General features: G+C 47.3%; 1 protein-coding gene across 3 annotated transcripts in view; it reads right to left on the bottom strand.

The window, feature by feature from the left end:
* AFAP1L2 (actin filament associated protein 1 like 2) overlaps positions 1-19,517 on the bottom strand; it is a 65,595-nt gene that overhangs the window by 20,275 nt on the left and 25,803 nt on the right. For all 3 annotated transcript variants that reach the window (XM_053984108.1, XM_053984106.1, XM_053984107.1), the window contains exons 2-4: positions 4,970-5,098; positions 4,365-4,442; positions 1,306-1,394 (exon numbers count right to left, since the gene is read on the bottom strand). In XM_053984108.1, the coding sequence (XP_053840083.1) occupies positions 1,306-1,394; positions 4,365-4,442; positions 4,970-5,098 (296 nt within the window). The remainder of the gene's footprint in view (positions 1-1,305; positions 1,395-4,364; positions 4,443-4,969; positions 5,099-19,517) is intronic.

Raw genomic sequence — 19,517 nt, 5'->3', positions numbered from 1 at the left:
CTTGGGGACACCTGGCTGCTGCTTCCCCAGTGGTGCCTTCATTCCACCTCCTGCCCACTGTGAAATAGAGAGCTAAACAGAGATTCCTGCTCTGGCCACTGCTCCCAGGCACTCCAGCTCCAGCCATCTGCGTGGGCAGAGCCCTCTGGGGCTGGAGCAGCTCTCAGCAGGCAATCATGCTGCATCCAAGGGTTCGTCAGCTGCATCCCATCCTACCCCTTGTTTTCCCAGCTCCTCCAGCTAACCACACAGATCCCTGGGCAAAAGTCTTGGGGCCTCACCCTGCATCCTCCTTTCTGGGAAAAGAACAGATCCTCCTCCATGGTTGATGGATGCACCACCCCATACTCCTCCATGCCTCCTCCCCATGCATGCTCCCTGCCCTCCTTTTCCTTTCACATCCTGAAATCCCAGCTAACAGCAATTCCCACATTGCACCAACTACTGAACAGCACCATTCAGGGCCTCGAGGATGACCTGTGTCTAGGACAGCTGGGCTGGCTCCTGGCACAGAGACAACATCCCACTGAGAGCTGATGGTGTTTAACTGGCTTAGGGCTGCCCTACAGAAAAACCTACAGAGCCAGCAACTCTTCCTCACAGACCTGTGGGCTGCACAACCAGGACAACACCAGCACCCAGTGCACAGACAACACCAGGTGCTCCAGCTGTGAGCAAACCTCTGGCAATGGCCAAACTGAGAAAGGATCTGGCAGCAAGGGAGGTCCTGGTACTGCCCAGGGACCTTCCCACCACCCTGCAGCTGAGAGATTCCTGGCTTTTCTAAGATCATGTCAGCAGCCCAGGCACAGCTGATTTACAGCCCAGGAGAGATTTCCACAGCAACAGCTGAGAATCATCATCACCTCTGTTTCTTTGAAAAGCTCTCTTCTCCTCCCTTGAGCCTGGAGTGCCATGCAATGGGTGTGGCTCTCCCTGGCAGGGAGCACAGCCCTGTTTGCACACTCACGGGGAGCTCCCACAGCTGCCTGCTCCACCTGTGCACCAGCTTTGGGAACCACAGGGGCTCCTGGGTTCAGCCACCCCAGGCCATCACCCAGCTGCACCAACCACATACTGGCCCACAGTCTTTGTAAACATGAAGCATGCAGCTGGAAATGCCTAGTTCAATGTTTTGTTATTATTTTTAAAATAAAGCTCACCAGGACCCTTTGCCTCACTAACAGACACAGGCAGAAGTCTTTCCACCCAGCCATGCTGCACAGGACATGACAACAGTGAAGGCTCAAGGGGTTCAGAGCCCCAGGCTGAGGCAGTGAAAAGCAAAGGCTGTGAAAAGCTTACCTTTGGAGGGGGGAGGCCTGGCAGGCTCTTCTGAGGAGGCGACAAATGCAGTCCTGAGTCTCCATTAGTCAGGGAGTTCTGATCCAACACTGCAAGGCAGAAACAATTACATAGACGACTTGTGGCATCTCCCAGCAGAGCACTTGCTACCCTGGGCTGTGCTGGAGCAGCAGGATGCTATTTCAGTGGGGAGCAGAGTGACAATTACAGGCAGGGCTGCAGGGCCACCATGTCATTTCAGGCCACAGCCAGGAACGTGGCACCGGGAGACCCAGCAAAAGCTGACCTCTGGTTTTAGGGCAAGTTTTTCCTTCTGGAGGGAAAACTGTGAAGGCCAAACCCACTGCTGAGACTTTAAAGGGACTTGAGAAGCAGCATGGGCAGACACACCCAGTGTCTGGAAAGCCACGGCAGTTTAGTCCTTGCTAGCTCTGATCCCTGCGAGCAGACAGGTCAGTGACTGCTCCTCTGCTACCTTTCCCAAAAATGGGGCTAGCACCACCCTGCTCTCAGGGCAAACTGCAAAGGTGGCTGCTCAGCTCAGTGCACAGTGGCTTACCAAGGCCAGCCCTGATCAGCAGTGTGATCACTGCTCAAGGGAGGGTTGCTCTTGAAGCAGCCCAGGCCAAACGTGTGCATGGGCAGAACTGCTCCAGGTGATCCGTGTCTGCCTCTGGAAAGTCAGATTTTCCAAGCTGAATACAGAGTGATTTAGTATCTGGAGGGTACATTGAAGGCTCAGAAAATTAGTGTTCAGTCCTCCTTCTCCTACCACAGAACTCCTGGGTGGCCTCAATGAGTGCCCAAATCCCATGACCTCTGAGATAGTGCAATGATGGATATACCTCTTCCTTCTCCAGCTCCACATGCCAGCATCACAAATCACAGACTGTTTCCTTACTGGGGTGGGAGGGAAGGAATATTTTTCCCTAGACAAGCATTAACATGTTGCAGGTGTCCTCTGATAAAGACGCCTCTCTAAAACCTGCAGTTTGAAGAGGATTTAGAAGAAGGAAGGAAAAAGAAATACCATCCAAAATCCTGCTGAAATTCACATCTGTACAAACTGTTACTTATCTGTGCTCTCTGTTCCTTGTAAAAGTGAATGTCACCTGGCATTTGGGCTAAGAGGATCGCAGTGGCCACACCAGGAGCCCTTCACATCAGTCCCACCTCCCAGACTCCTGCCCCTTTGTGCTGACTTTCAGAAGGAGATGGCACCTGGCTCACTGAAGAGCCCTGTGGACTTGCAGGGCAGGGACTTGCTGCATCTCTCAGGTAAATGAGGTCCAGTAAATGATGGTGCCTTCATCACCCTGTGCAGGGGATTCAGTTACTGGGCCACAGGAAGGCATCTCAAAAGCAGTGTCTGTTCTGCTTAAATCCTTACCACTGGAATTGCAAGTAGATACAAGGAGCAGGGAAATACATTTTTGTGCAGAAATTGCATATTTTGAAGTTTGGAGGGGTGACTTTTGGAGCTGATGGACTTTGGAAAGCATTTCACCCTGAGCTGCTGGAGCACAGCTGTTGTGAGGAAGAAGCTCTGCAGAGCACGAGAGGTCCTGTCAGCTCAGGCACAGAAGTGTGGTCCCCAGTCCCATTCCAGGCATGGAATTGCAGTAGATAAAAGGAACACAGGGAGCTGCATCATCACTGGAAGATCAATATTACCAGTGGGCACTTGGGCCCCCTCCAGCTAAACCTGAACCTGCAGGCACCTCTCCATCCAGTTACAGAGGCAGAATCAGGGCTCTACACCCAGCTGCAGCTGTGGCTAAGACCCCACACATGTGTCTCACTGACTTCAGCATTTCCAAATAACTCAGAAGTTTTACTTGGAATAGGCAAGTTGTTGAAAACAGAAAGAGAGAAGTGCCAGGTCCTGCAGGGAGTGACTGAGTGGGCAGGGTCATGGCCTTGATAGGGAAAAGTCTGAAATAAAAGAACCACCTCTAAAAATAAATTGTCTGAAATTTTCCCTGTGTTTGGGCACGGTGGATCAGTGTTTTGCTTTATCCACCCAAATGAGAACCTATATAAAGAGATGTTTCTGTTGCTGCTCAGGGGCTGGGAGGCTGTGTGATCCTATTATAGAGCATTACAGCATCACCCAGAGGGCCCTGTCTGGAGGTCACACTGGGGCTGCACGTGTAATCTGGGAGGACATCCTGTCTTCAGAGGCACTTGAAGTTAGCCCAAGTTTGGCTGCAGGTAGTTTAAAGAACAAATCAAACCAAATAAACAAAAAAACCCACCACAAAGAAATAAAACCAAAACAAACAACTGTGGAAGTGGAACAATCCCAAGTATTGCAGGACCAGCACACCAGCAGCAGGCTGCACTGATGAGTCCTTGTCTCATCCCTCTGCATTGGAAACTCTGGGGTAGGATCAGCCCCTGACTAGGTGTGCATTTAAAAAATGTGTGTCACTAATACTCTCACTCCATGCAATTATCAGTAACCTCTTTCACAATGAACTTCAAAGAGGAAGAACATTTTTAGACAATTATGTTCTTTGCCATGTTACAAATTCAAAACCTGGGAAAACTAAATTTGAAATGAGTATTTCACCTAGGTCTGATTTCTTTTACTCTGCAGAAGTCTCACATCCCTGGGAGATGAAGGTGCTCTGCCCCTGCAGGTGGTGAGGGCTGAGCCCTGCGAACTCACCTCGCAAGGCTGTGACAACACAGACCCTCTGGGCCAGAGCAGAGCAACACAGCAAACAAGAAATACACTTTCAAGGTCTCAAAGATGCAAAAAGTGATTGTGGCCAAAGAAAGCATGAAGGCTTCCTTGAATATTTCAGGCACTGGAGCTTCAAGCCTTAGAAGGCAACATTTTTATCCCAAAATAAAGACCTCCAAAGTGCTACTTCCAGGAATAACCTCACAGTGTTGGCAAGGACCACTATTTCCAAGGGAATGTTATGAAAATGGCCCTTCCACAACCAGCAGCTGCTCCAGCCCTCAGAGCTGCCAGAGTAAGGCTCTAACCTTGTGTGCCTTCATCATCCCATGAGACACGATGAAACCATTAATCTTCAGCTCCCTACCTTTGTCTTGTTTCTCTTGGTCACCCTGCTGTTTATGGACTGTCACTTTGTTCATATAAATATACTCCTCATCACCACCTGCAAACAAAGGGAGAAGTGAACTCTTTACCCACACGCTGCTTTCACACTGCTAAGTTTTTCCACAAAGGCAGATGTAAGAAATGTATCTGCTGAGCACATATGGAGAGAGCACGCTGGTTGAGGCAACGTGCAGGAAAAACCCCAAGCAATAATAAAAAGCAGAAAAATTAAGTGCTTTATGGTCAGGAAATTCCGTAAGTTAAAATTTCTACTTAAACATTAACTTGGCCAAACAGTACATCCTGTGTATCTTACAAAGTGGATTAAATAAACTTAAGGTTTAATAAGGAAAACAGAAAGGATCAGGAATCTTGGGAACCCTTTGCTTGTAAAGCTGGACACATAACTATAGTAATTTTACATAAACAATTAGAGGCCACTGCAAAAATAAACTCAGTTTCATTTTCTCCTTCTAATTTTCATGTCTCCTATTCCCACCAGCCACCAGGAAAATGTTGCTTCAAGACCCCATAGCAATTCCCATGACAGCCCACCACCCCATCCCTGGTTTTCCTCATCTGTACCACTGGACTTGGTGTAGACTTTCAGGAGGTCAGAGAGGAAGCTCTTCTTCACCACAGCAGTGCTGCTCAAGTTCTCCTTGTCCAGTATCCTCAGAAAATCTTCAAGTTCTGTGAGCAGCTGCTCAAGAGCTACAACAGAAACAGAGACAACTTTTGGCAAAGCAGCTGGGTGGTGTGTCAAAAGAGGACATATGTTAATTCCATGATTTCCAAAATCCTTTGCTTTCTCTGCCCAGGAATAGTTCATATTTAATTTTCCAGCTTGAACTCTGCCTCTAGCTTTGGAAAGAAAGTGGGTCTCAAACAAAAAAATCTCCAACTTCCCTTAGTCTGTTCACACATCAGTGAAATCCCATGTAAATACCTATTCTTCTTCCATTAGGACTTCTTGCTCAAGCAAAGGCAACCTGAAGAGATTTTGAGCATTAGGGTGAGATTACACAAAAGCAGCTTGCAAGATCTTCATACATGCACCTTGAGTCCTGGCAAATGTAATTCAAACCTCATTTGGCTTGGGACCTACCAAAAATCCTGCTTTTTGCTTCCTCTTTCTAAGCCTCCTCCTTATCTGGGAGAGATGGGGCCCTGGCAGTCTGGTGTAGCAGGAGGTGTCCTTGCCCATGGTAAGGAAGTTGGAACTGGATGATCTCTAAGGTCCCCTCCAGCACAAACCACTCAACAATTTTATGTTTCATTCTACTATTATTTCTCTGTCTGCATTAATTTGAAAATGTTTATGTGTGTATTCCAAAAAGAAAAGAAGAATAATCTCCACCTCCACACGTACATAAATCACAATCACAGTAACTTCTCAAGCCACCTTGCTTGGGCAGTGAGCACAGAGCCACTGTATCCCGTGAAGCTGAAGACACAAGACTCAGCAGCATCTCTCAGCACCTCAGGAAGCCCTGCTGTAGCCAAGACACCCCTGCACACCCAAAGCAAGCAGCTGGGACACGGCACTGCCCAGCTGAGCCAGGCTAATGGGTTTGTTTTCCTCCTGAGGAGGTGCTGCACAGCCCTGCCACCAACAAATCACTGCTCTGACAGGGCTCACGCTGAAGCAACAGACTCTTAATTGCTTGCTTTTGTTCACACCAGAGTTTATCATGGGCTAATTAGCAGCAGGGGCAGGAGGAGGAAATAACAGAGTATTATGTGGAGAGAGGAAGCGCAACGCAAGAATGACAGTGTGTGGGAAAAACATGCCAAACCCAGCTGGGACTGCTCTTCCCCTTTGGAAGCTCCCCTGCTGCCCCTCTCCATCGCTCCTGGTGCTGAGGATCTGCAGAGATGGGCAGTGAAGCTTGGCTTTGCCACCACCACCACCCTGCAAGCCAGGCAGTGACACCTGAGCACCATCAGGGAACTTCGGGATAACCTGAGTGGGGCAACGCTTCCTTCCCTTTACTTAGAGCATTTACACTGGTGATCCCATGGACCCCCTGTGACAGCATTCCCACACTGGTGATCCCACAGAACCCCTGTGACAGCATTCTCACACTGGTGATCCCATGGACCCCCTGTGACAGCATTCCCACACTGGTGATCCCACAGAACCCCTGTGACAGCATTCTCACACTGGTGATCCCATGGACCCCCTGTGACAGCATTCCCACACTGGTGATCCCACAGAACCCCTGTGAGTCACAGTTCACACCTATTAACTAGGAAAGTGTTAATACTTTGGATTTATAATACAAAGCATCTGAGCAGTTCTAGTTAAAGAGCTACCCCATTTAAGGTCACAACACTTTTTTAAAGGCAGGAGAAAGCCATCACCTTCCTACTCACCTATCTTTAGCCACCAGGCAACCTTTCTGGGGTAAATACATGTTAGAAGATTGATAAATAAATTACACTGTAAAGGTTTATGTTGCTAGCCGTTAATTGAAAAAACTTGCTACTGCTCTCAAACTGAATTAATCTTCACCAGACTGACTGTAAAACAGCCTAATGACTCTAGATCAATCAATAACAGCTCCAGAGGAACCAACCAACTTGTAGTTATTCACACTTCATTCTATACCCTCTACACCAAATTAATTCTCTTCTGGTCTGATTTAGGACCAGCAGGGAATGGAAAACACCTGCATCATGCTGTGTTAACTCAAAGGTCTTTGCTAGCTTCTGTTTTACCCAGAGAAAACAAGAATTACCTCAAGAAACAGAAGCTTTTTTTTTTTTCCATAAGCTGTGAGGAAACAGGTAGCATTTGCTGATAATCCTACTGGATGCCAGTAAGCAATGAATGGCGTCAAACCTACTCACAACTGGCTGCTCTAAAGCATCAGGGACCCTGTTTCTTCCAAGTTTAAGGAAATCCCCCAGAGTAAATCACAGCCTTGCTGTACTCATCTGCTTCAGTGGCCCACTTCAGAAAATTCAAATTGAGGTCAGGTCCTGCTGGTCAGGCCAGCTGCATAGGACAGGGATGTGTCAGGGATGATACCAGAAAAAACAGCACCAAGGACACCTAACCTTAATCTGAAGCTTCAGAAGCAGCTGCCCACGTGGATGTCACAACAGCGGGTTTGCAGGGAAGGGGGTACAATTCCCATTCCCTCCTCCACCCCCAGACTGCAGAAAATGACTTTATTCTTCTCCCAGGCATCCACAGCTAGCACACACACAGGGCTGAGCCCTTATGAATAGCAGAGCCCATACAGTAGGTTACATTTTCCAGCCCACCAAAGCTGAACTCAGGCTTCCAGTGACTCAAAGCAGCTCATTTAGGATGTGATCCTGGGGCCACAGAGGTCAGTGGAAAGATTCTGTCAGACCTCAATGAATTCAGACTTCAGGGACTCAAGAGAGGTTAATTTTGTTCTTCTTCTGCAAGAAGCAGTATATAAACTATCTGCTTCTATGCAAGTATCTTTCTGACCTCAGCTAACATTCCCAATCCAAACCTGATACCTGCAAAAAAACAACTCCACTGACCATTCATTCTCTCCTGTCAGAGGGAGAACAAGCCAATATTTATCAGAGAGTGATGAGTGTGAGAAGTAAAAATACAAAGAGGGTCTGTAAGATCCTCTGTGCAAGCCACTATCACAGCAGGTCCCAGCAGTAAAAACAATTGAGAGCCCTTGTACATTAAACCATCTCAGGATTCTGAGTGCTGGAGGTCACTGCTTGATCTCAGCTAAAGACCTATCATGCTGTGCTGGTGATGTATGGAACATGCTCATGGTAAAACCAGGTTGGTGGCTTTGCAAAGCAGCCTGAAACAAATGGTTCTCCCTCCAAGCTGCACGGTTGTGCTCTCCTTATGTTAGCAGTTTAGAAATGACAGCACATAAAGAGATGATTCCTGCTCTGCAGGGCAAGAGTAACAGATCCAAGGAACATATTTGCAAAATGGTATGGCTGTGAGCAGCAGAATGAGAGATCAGAAGTAGACAGAAGCCTAAGGCAGAGAAATTCTCAGATGCTTTTCTGAAACTTTTCCCCACTGCTATATTGCTCTTCTCAACTCTTATAGCACTTCTTTGTGACTTAAGTAATATTTCTGGCACCAACTCAAACAAAGAGCTTCATAGATCCTACAAAAAGTCAGCCCCCTTCACAGAAAACAGGGATTACCTCTAAGGTTTAGATTGTCAGAAAAATTATGAGACTTGGCCAAGGTCACTGTGAATGCCTGCACTGAATCCAGTCCCCTCAAGCACCAGGATGTGACCTACTTCAGTTCCCTACAAAGCATGGCCACAGACCTGGGGCACCATTGGAAATCACAGCACAGCTCATGTCATGTTCTTCTCCATGGCAACAGACATCAGTAACTGGATAAAACCTGTAGGAATTTCTCAACACATGATGGAGAGAGGCATAGGAGCATCACAGTCAATGGGAAACTCGAGTGATTTGCATCTGCAGTGAGTGGATGATCATCACTGAAAGGACGGTACTTTGAAATATATAGAAATATCACATCTTTACTGATGTAATTCAGGGTGGGGGCTACAGGCAGAATTACCAGCTCCTTCTTCTTGCATGCACTTAACTGGATGATGAGATATGTTCTCCCTTCTTTTACTCCAAGACAATGCAACCCATTTTACAGAAACTGCCCCACCACAGGCTCTCTCAGTTTGAAGGCTGCAACTCTGGTCGCAGCAATAACCAAAGAGATGCTTTAAACACAACTGATCTGTTCCAACAGCAATTCAGTGGCAGCAGGACAGCACTGAAAAGGGCTTCTTTTGGCAGGAGTCTGTGCCTTTCTTTGCAGACTGAAAGTCTCTTGCATTGCAGCAGTGTCTTTCCTAGCTCATGAGAAGCTAGAGCCAAAAATGAAACAGCTTGCAAAGCCCTCATTGAGGAAGCACATTCCTGGCAAAAGAGCTGCCAATTTTGCCTGACACCAAGGTCACTGAAAGGTAAATGACCATTAAACTAGATTATAAAAGCCATTCCTACCAATAACCACTGATCTCTGTCATTGTGCTACAATAACAACCCACGTCTACATCTAATTACTTCATGTCTTGGCCTTATGAGGAAATGGGAAGACAGGCTCTGAATGAACTTTCATTCAAGTGTTTCAGTAACCACTGGGCAGGATTGTATTAGACCTTTTAATCTAAATTCAATTACTTATTTTATCAAGGTAGAGGGGCCCCAGCCACCGGACAAAGAACTGTAATGGGATATATACTAGAAGACAAACTCTTTCCTCTGCTGAGATGAGAGGTGAAAGATAAGGAGTATCATTTGCTAACAGGAAACTAAGGCATTGGGAGATTAAGTGATTTGTCCAAGGATATGGACATATTCTTCAGCAGATCAGGAATATGAACTAGCTTTCCCACATCCCAGCCTGGGGACTGTGTTTCCAACCCCCCATCCACGGATCCCGAAGTGCTGAGATATATTCCACCCTTCTGCCCAAAGCAGAGTCTGGGTTTGGTACTTTTGGCTTCACCTTTTCCTCCTAGAAGGAGCTGGGCTAAGCTGCTGTCAAACAATTCCATTCAGGCATCAAGTAAATACCTGCAGTCTGTGCCATGCCAAGCTTGCTGCTTCAAAAATCTTGGAAACTCCAGAGACAGTAGAAGTGGCAGCAGCACTGTGCACCATGGAAAAGCCAGCCCCCAGGAGCAGAGGGGATCCTGAGGAGTATCTTGAGGTACCTGCCCACACCCAGCCTCCCCAGGCTGCCTCCACCATGCACTACATCCCATGGCAACCTTTCAGCTCCCATTTCCCACTGACCAGCCCTGGCTGGCAGCACTGGGATTCCCCAGGGGCTGCTTTGGCAGACAGCAGCTCCTTTCTAGCTCTGCTTTCTTTTTTCCTTTGCTGCATAAAATGAATAGGGCAGCTGAGGAGTGTGCTGAGAGGACAGAGGCAGCATTCAGGCTGCTGAATAGCAAGTGCTGTCAGAAGAGCAGGAGGGCCCAGCCCAGGCCTCCTTGGCTAATTTGGAGTCTTACAGTAACAGTTGGGCTTTGCAAGAGGGAAAAGTCACCCACGGTTACAGCTGGAGAAGGCCATTCTCCCCAGCTGTGAGGAAAGGCAGATGTGTGGATGGTGACAGCTGTAACAGCTGGATGACCCCTACACTGGGCCACCTTCCAAAACAGCAAAGCAGATCCTTCCTCAGACAAACCAGCCCTCCTCACCCTGCTGGCTGCAGGGTCGTGCAGAGGAGCAGTGAAGAAAAGGGAAGAGCACTGCTTTGGCTCCTCTGCAGTGGATGCAGCTCCTCTGCCCTGCTCCAGATGCTGCTGGCTTTGGCAATGCAGTGCAGGGAAGGACAGGTGTGGCAGATGGTTCATCCAAATGCACTGAGAAGCAGCAACATCCCTGCTGAATCCCAGAAAGCTGCTCCTCTGGAAAGCATCCCCATCCCACTGAAACCCCACCAGCATTCACCCAGGGTGATGAGCAGAATAAACCAGGTGTGTGCAGACTAAGGCACTCAGACTGAGAGAGACCAGGTTTACCACCTTGGTTTTGACCATCAGAAACAATGATTTACTTCTCACACTTGTGCCTGTAATGACTGGCTAGCCTTCCATCTTCTTGCTTTTCATGGGAAGAGAATAAAAAGCCCAGCTCACTGTTGTCCAGTTGAAAAGGTTTTTTTTTTTTTACCCACAGAAAAATAATTATGAATATATAAATAATTGTAGAAAAAAGAAATCTCCCCACAGCAAAATGAGAAGTGTTGTGTTTTTCAAAGGAAAATCCACAAAAACCTCCTCTAAGCTTCTGGCAAACAATGAACTTTCTCATTGGAGAATCACTGCTAGATTAAACAAAACAAAAGGCAAAATTCATAATCCAGAGACAAGCTAAAATCCCTCAAAATAAGAAAACTGTAAAACTGGAGAACTCCTATCAGATTATTCCTAATGAGCCAGACCAGTGTCAGACAGTTATGACCACCGTCACAAAGCTGTCTGGTTTTTAAACACAATGAGTGCTCACAGGGAAGAGAGGAAGAAAAAAAACCCACCCAGACTGTTCTAATAATGTACCTAAAATCCAGCACCGCTTGGATTCACACTCTCCTTGGGAGCACTAGGCTGGTCTTTGTTGCAAAGTATGATTCATGGAAGGACAGAGGCAAACAATGTGTTTGGCTGGCTGTGGGCTGTGAACTGCACAGATCAACCCAAGCAGCTCTGCGTGGGCTGCTCTGAAAGTTCGAACAAGACTCGTATTGAGAAGTGGCAGCTCTAACCCAGGAACTCTGAACTTTAACAAAACGGCAGCAGAAAATGCACACAAAGCTTTTTTCAGTTAGCTGAGCAAACAACAGACTCCTCTTCCCTCCACTGGAAGGTGGGAAACAGCATCCAAGAAAAATTAAGAAAAAAAAAAAGGAAGAGAGAAGAGAAGCAAAACATGAAAATTACTGTGTCACACAGAGATTTCACTGAGCACTCTTGCATTTTAGTGCCATATTGCTCTATTATATCATAGAAAAGTTTGGGCTGGAAGTGACCTGAAAGATTATCTGGTATGCAATGGAGGGTGAATGTTTGACACTTCACAGGCAACACAGTGATGTGCTTCTTTGCAAAGGATCTCAGCCTTTCCATGACAGAGCAACTGGTGAGTCACTGGAGGTCCCCCACTGCCAAACAAATTTGTTGGATGACATCCGAGAGATGCTGGCACCTCTTCCTTTGGAGCAGGCCATATTAGCAGACTGCCCATCAAACTCACGAGATCCCCAAAGCTGTACTGGGCTACAAAGTGCAGGCCTGTGCTCAGTAATGCTCGTAGCTTCAGCAGATGGGAACATACCACAGAGTGCCATGGAAAACCATGCTGGGACATGGAGTGGATCAGACAAGCGCCGCATCCTCACTGTGCAGAGCATCCAGGTCGCATTCAAGTTGTGTAACACAGTAACTCCTGCTGGGACAGAACCCAGCTAGGAAAACAGAAAGGAAGCAACTAAAGAAACATCATTGCAGTAGTCAAGAGGGTAAGTAACGATCCATCCAAATTAAGATGTCAACTAAAAAAAGTTGGACCAAGTCAGGCAGGGCAGGACATTAAAGACAACACTGTTTTTAAGGTAAATATCCTCAAGAGCGGGGCCTGGTGGGCTCCTTTCCCTGTGGGGAGAAAAACAGTCCGTACAATTTTTACAAAGCAAAAATCACGTTTGCTGCCAAGCCCCAGAGCTGAATCCTAGAGTGGCACGACAGAGACACTGTTTCCAGTGAAGCTGCCTCCACTGATTCCCTTCTGTCGCCACAAACTTGTCTGCTGCTTTTCTCCCTTACTCCTTCAGTTTCCAGCTAAGATTGGTGGTTGGCTGGTTTGGGTTTTCTCTGCCTTGTGAAGGGTTGCCCTCTTCTCCATCACTCTATGGGGCTGACTTCACTGGAGGGGCTGGTGACCATCTGACCTGCAACTCAAAGCACATCTGCTGTTTGCTAGCTAATGCCATGCACAGCTGTGCCCAGGAAGGGACTACCAAGAAGTGGCTTGGATCAAATGGAACAGCTGCCTTCAAGAAAAAGAAACACACAAAACACTCAACCAAATGCCACAAACACACAGGGCTCTACTGCTGGAACCTTGTGCAAGAAGGCATCCCACAGCTGCCTGCTCAGCACAACCTTGCTCTCCTCTGCCTTAATGCAGCCTTTGCTCCATGAATGGGGCAACGTGCTCCCTGGACCTCACCTCAGGTCTTTGCCAAGGCTTCTGGAGCACAGTTTCAGTCAAAATGCTGTGGCAGACCTTGCCTCATCCCTGCTCATCACTCTGCAGAGGAAAGCACATTTCCATCCCTGTCCACATGACAAAGCAGCAGCAGAAGAGAGGCACACAACAGTTCCTAATGCCTGCTGAGCCTGCAGCCACGGGACCTCTTTCCCATGGAAAAAGGAAGCCTGGGATACCTCATTCCCAAAACAGAGAGTGAGAAAATGCAAGGTCCCAGAGAGATTAACTCTTACAACGATGGTGAACAACAGCCCTGGAACAACACCCGTGGTTTGTGCCACTTCAATACAAATAAAGGAGGTTAGCTGCCAAATGTATTTTGAGATGGATTTCTCTCTCACAGGCAAGACACAAATTAAAGGAAGCTGCCAGATACACATAGGGTTGTGCTGGTTTTTTGAGAGAGGATAAGCACACACACACATGCACACGCCCTCCTAAGGCCTCATATCAAAGCATTTTCCCACCATTCTCTGTTGATTTAATGGCATCATTTCTCCAATGAACAATAGGAACACAGCAGAAGGGGAAAGCAATTATGTTTGAGAAAGCAAAAGCAAGAGCTCTGGGGTCAGAGAGAATGACAGACACACAGCCCTGGAGTCCCCAGACTTTCCTTGCTGTTTCCTCTGCAGAAAGGGCTTTTTGACCCACGCTGCCCACAAGAGCCAGGGCTGAGCCTCTGTGCCTGCCTCTGAAAAGCAGAATGACCACAGCAGGCTATTGCACTAGTGCAGGGGCAGAACAGGTTTTTTTAAATATCCTGAGTATCAGGGTAGGCTGGCAGAGCCTACAGCAACATCGTTACTGATTGCTAGATTTCTTTCTTCATAATATTGCTCAATCCCTTGTCCAGACACTGCATGCAGTCCTTGTCCATCCTTCTCAAGGTAATCTGGAAGCCTAAACACCAAGAGGGAGGATCATGCAGCTGAGTCACTGAGCAGTGTTGATGCAGCAATTTCCTCTGGAAATCTGGTGTTTAATCATCAGCAGAGAAAAGTGCTAAAATCCCCAATACCAGTGCTCCCCCCCCAGAAAAAATCCTCCCCACCCCCACAAAATTCCCCCACCTATAGATGTAACTGAGAACCAGAGGTCACACTCCTTCCTAACAAGATTCAAAGCCAACCAGTGTTCACTACACTTCAGTTTAGGGTTAAGAAGTGTATAAAGATGAGCTTTAGTAAATACTGCAAAGAGGTCAAATAACAAACCCTCTCCTGCCATGAGTCACCGCTGCTCAGTGAGTACCTCCCAACATTGAGCCAACATCTGCCACCAAAGGAGGTCACAGCTCCCACCCACCACGTGTGAGGGGAAGGCACACCTGCCAGGTGACCTGAGGACATTCCTCTCTCTCACCTGTATCCAAGAGATGCCACCTTTATTCCTCTCCCACACCTCCAAAATGATATTCCAGTAAGGGTGGCAGAGCAGCCTCCCAGGAACAGGCAGCTCCCCTGTTTGCTGTGGATTACCAAGGCAGCTGGGCACTGCATGAGGGGTTTCAAGACACATGTGCCCTGTTAGGAAACACCAGTCTTGTCCTAATGCTGCAGTGATGCTCAGAGAAAGAGAGGCTCTGCCCTGCTTCACACCCCAAACATCATTTTTATCACTAAAAAGCTTTTCAAATGGGATTCAAATCTTTGGTGCCATTTTTCATCTGTGTTATTAATTCCTGTTGCCAAAAAACTCCCAAATACATTTTCTTCATGGAGCTTCTTTGTCCAGTACTCAAAAAAACAAGTAGTGATGGCCTTGAGAAAAACAAGTGTCACTCATGGAGAGGATGAGCAGAGAGAACCTCTCCCAGGCCACCCAATTTCTGCCATGGCTTCACACACATTAATCTTCCAACACAGGCCCATCCACGTGACAGAAATGTGTCCTACTGAAACACAGGTGGCATCACTTGGAGACTACAGGAGTGGCACACCACAAGTGACAGGAGCTCCCACTTGTCTCCTGCAGACCCAGGCCCCACGTGGTGTGATCTGACTCATGGAGCACGGACAGAGAATCCACAGCATTTCCCTACTGAGATGAACAACTGCAGTGACCAAATGGAGGGCTCCAGGTCTGACTCATGGTGACAGCCCTGCCTCCATCCCCATGCCTTACTGCATGGGAGAACCTCTTACAAGGTAAGGTAGAGGTTAGCACCCAAAATTCTGCCAAGACCAAGCCTTGGTCAATAGACCTTGATTTACCATCTGTACCCTAAGCTTGAGTTCATCTCCAAGCAGCAGCAAGTCAGGCTCACAGAGATGCCCTGGGGGAAGAGGAGGCTCAGGACAAGACCACCCCATGGCACCTCTGCCACCCTCCCCAGCAGAGCCTGGGCAGGTGCCCAGGGGGGCTGATGTAGTGGAAAACCAGGACAAAGACCTGCATTTCTTTTTTTTTTCCCATGTGAATTGGAAACTTCTCCCTTTCTATCCTGACTGTGAGGCATGGGAAATGAAAGACAGCTCTTAAACCAGCAAAACAACCATTTACAGGATAAAAAAGATTTTCTTACTTTGTCTGTCTTGCACTTTGTTTACATGAATGAGAGCCAGTTATCTAGACTGGGAACAATACTCTGAATTAAACCCCTAAAACCCATTACATAAATATGCCAAAGGTATCACTAATCCTATCACAGACTTAAAAGTTAGATCATTATTTTAATTTACCATCTCAGCAGAAAACTTGTGACAAGAAACTGCTGATGAACGAGTTCAAGTCTTTCCAGCAAATTCAGCTTCCTTGGAGCTTTTCTAAATGCACTTTTGACTCTTTCATCCCCCTCTTAATACACTTTGGAGGCATCCCTGTAGCTTGGCTATAAGCTAGCCATGCTGGCATTTCTCTGTTCTCAACATTACACGCTGATAAACACTTATGCCATCGCTGGTACCCGGGGATCATTTGTGGAGCAGTGGTTTGGGACCAGCAGCTCGTGCCCGGCTCCCCGCGGCTGGGCAGGCCACGCCACCCTCACTCCAAACCACACTGCTGTGCCTTCCATCCAGAAAATGAGTGGAACATAGTTCAGTGTGGGCACTAGTGAATTAATAACCTTTAATGAGAGTAATAACTTGAAGGAACTCTCTGTTTACTCAGTGCTAAGTGCAGCCTGGCTAGTCCACCGCCCTGCCGGCAGCGCTGGAAGCAGTTCAGTCAGGACACGAGGAGCATCCTGCATGCAGGAGCTGCCCTCGAGACAGTTTTCTAGCACTCACAGGCACAAAGAGATGCATATCCTCACCAGTGCCAGCTGGTAAGGCACAGCCAGCCCAGCAGCCTTCATGCTTTGCAGAGAAAACTGCTGGCCATTCAACTTGAGGGCCCAGAGAAAAAGAGGAGCAGCACATCTTGGACATGGCTCAAGAGAGATCCCAGGCTGCCACTGCAAACCTCTACTCAAACTTTTGTCTTTCCTTCCACCAATTGTGGGTTTAAGCCCCAGCCCCAGAAGCAAAGCCACAGAGCCTTTCAATCTTCTCAGGTCAAGAAAAACACAAGGATTGCTTCTGTTGTGGTTTGTTGCAACTTCCTTTGCTTCATTGCTATCTGCCCAGCATTTCTAAGAAAGAAACAGGCAGGTGAAGGAAAGACAAATGACTGGGTAAACACCCCCCATTTCTAGGACTAGGCATATTTTGTTGCAGAAGACAGTGAAAACAATAAAAATCTGGGCATTTATAAGATAAAATACCAATATGATTGATTTAACTTGTTTGTTTCAGGAAAAGAGACAAAAAGTAGAGGGGCCAGGAGGATCCCTAGGGCAGCTGTCCTCTCATCCTTATTTCCAAGGTGGTGGATCCTTAACCAAAGGGATTTGAATCCATCTTCTCTGGAGGCTGCTTCACCTACTTACGTTGCTACAGAGGGTAAAAAGCACCATCTCTCTCACCCAGAGAGTCCCACCTCAAACAGCAATGGGGATGTAAGTACCACGTGTCTCTTTTGGTTCCACTGAAAAGCTTCTACGTGTTGTGTGGCCTAGTCCTTCATCACTCACCTTTGGTTACAAAGAAAACCAGACAATCTCTTGTTTCTCCCAAAAGAGGTTTGTTTCAGGCACTCACCCCAGAACAGCAATTTCTCTTACACTGACACCAGGAGGAGTTTGCTACCACCCCACACTCCCCTGTGTGAAAAACTACCCAAAGGGGAGAAGTGCTTGGCCTGGCAGCCATGTGGAAAGGGCAGGGAGCAGTGATTAGCTCCATCTCAGCCCTCAGCAGGGACATCTGTCACAGCCACCTGGCAAGCTGCTAAGCAGGTCACACACTGCACAAACTGCAGACAAAAAACACAGGCACAAGAACTGCCAAGCTCTCAAGGGCTGTCCAGGCCATCAAACTCCTTCGTCATGGCATTCAAGAAATGTACACTCTCTATTTCTTCTCCATTTTGAGTAACACCTGTCTGAAATTTCCATGTAGGACATGCCAACTTATGCTTCTACAAATTCCCCCTCCTGAGGGGCAAGGAAAGTGCAGGAAACCTTTTCAGAGAGGTAGAAAACAAACTGGACCCATAGGACCCTCTCAGCAACAAAATAAAACATTTCATTTCCCCTACCCATGATTATCCATCCTTATTCAGAGTTCTTTGGAGGCAGTGTTCCAGCTGGACACTGGACATTTCCCCCACATCCTTTGTGCTCAGGTGCTGGGAGCAACATCTCAGGACAGCACAGTGCTCAAGAGCTCTGCCTCTCTGCTGCTTTAGGGATCTCCATCAAACTGCACACAGCTTGGGCAACACTTGGTAAGTTTGTCCTGCACAACTGAAAAAGGCTACTGTGCATTAAATACTCCTGAGATTTTGCAAAAGTCCACTTTGTTCATTTGCCCTTCATCACAGGCAGCCTTTTAGACCAAAGCACAGGATGGGGCTGATAATCTAAGCCTTGGCAAAGATACACACTCAGCGCTCACTGATGCTCACACTGGTTTCACCAAGATGTATTTTTTTTCTTAACACACCTCTCTGCATCCAGACCTCTGCTTGCCACCTCGGCCATCAGACTTTGCAGATTTTGTGCCCTGTGTGAGGTGCCTGCAGGAACTTGCTCTCCTGGCTGACACAAGGCACTCTACCTTTCTCGCATGAGTCAGCAGGCAGCAACAGGAAAGCCATTCTTTGTGCTTGGAAAAGAATTAAGTGTTTTCAAAGCAGTGGAATGTTTTGGACTAGTTAGCTGACCGACAGCATGAGCACTTCAGAAGAGGCTGCATTATGAGAAGCAAACTTCAAAAGGATAAGTGACAAGGCCAGAGTGTTTGTGGTGCCTGAGGAAGTAATTAGAATTTAAAAGGGACACAGATTGGACAAGTACACTAGGCTAAGAAAGATGAACTGCTGCCAAAAAAGTTTCTTTTGCTTTCCCAGCTCTCTCTAGCCCACATTAGAAATGCAGTTTCATGAATATCTCTGTCTCAACACATTTTTACAGAAAACCCTTGCAGTTGTTGAAAACATGAGAAAGATGCCACCATCAAAAGCTAGATGCCTCCTGCTCCCATTTCTCTTTTCAGCTTATTAATAGCTGTCTTGCTTTCATCATTCCCAAAGCGAGGAGGGTTTCTGCAAACCCCTCAGAGATAAGACATTTTTTAGACAAGGGGTTTTGTATACAGCACAGTTTATCTTCCTTCATCACAGGGTTGGATTTTTTTTTTTTTTTTTTTTTAAGCAAAGGCTTCAAAGGCTTGCAGGGTCGGTGAGCACTGATGTCTGCTCTGCTGGTGAGTGACCCGCCAGGTCAAGAGCACTGCTCCAACTGGAGAGGTGTGATGTTAGTCAGAGATCAAACTGCATGCAGAACTCAGTGGTTTCCAGTCACCAAGGATCATTGCTAAATTTCTGCTGCTTTGAGATCTCTGCTATGGAAGCTTTGAACAGGTGATTCAAACAAATGCGAGGCTGCAACACAGCAGAAATGTCTGTTCTGGTTTTCTCCAAAAAGCTGAAGCAGCTCACAACAAACTCAGCATTTAGCCCCTTCCACCAGGAGGTTTCAACACTTCTGGGAAAGCAAAGGCCAGAGCTAGAGGTCTGCAATAAACTCCAAGGGCAGAAGTGCAGCTTTGGAGTGAAGCCAAAGTTGGTGATCCACCAGGGCCATTTCTTCCCAGCATCTGTTCTCTACCTGAAGACATTAATGCCCATTTTCTTGAACTTTTTCCCTACAGTAGAGACTCAACAGTTCAGACAGTGACAGAGACAACTAAAATGAGTCACCCGCTCTCCCAAGTCAGACAGAGCTCTGTTGTCTGCCCAGGTGCAGGTGAGATATGGTGACTCAGGTTGGAGGAATGAGCTCCAGCAGCAGCATCTG

This window comes from Vidua macroura, chromosome 8 (assembly GCF_024509145.1).
Source record: "Vidua macroura isolate BioBank_ID:100142 chromosome 8, ASM2450914v1, whole genome shotgun sequence".
In the NCBI taxonomy this organism is placed as follows: Eukaryota; Metazoa; Chordata; class Aves; order Passeriformes; family Viduidae; genus Vidua; species Vidua macroura.
Note: the sequence above shows the minus strand (reverse complement) of the source record. Positions and strands in the feature narration are given on the sequence as shown.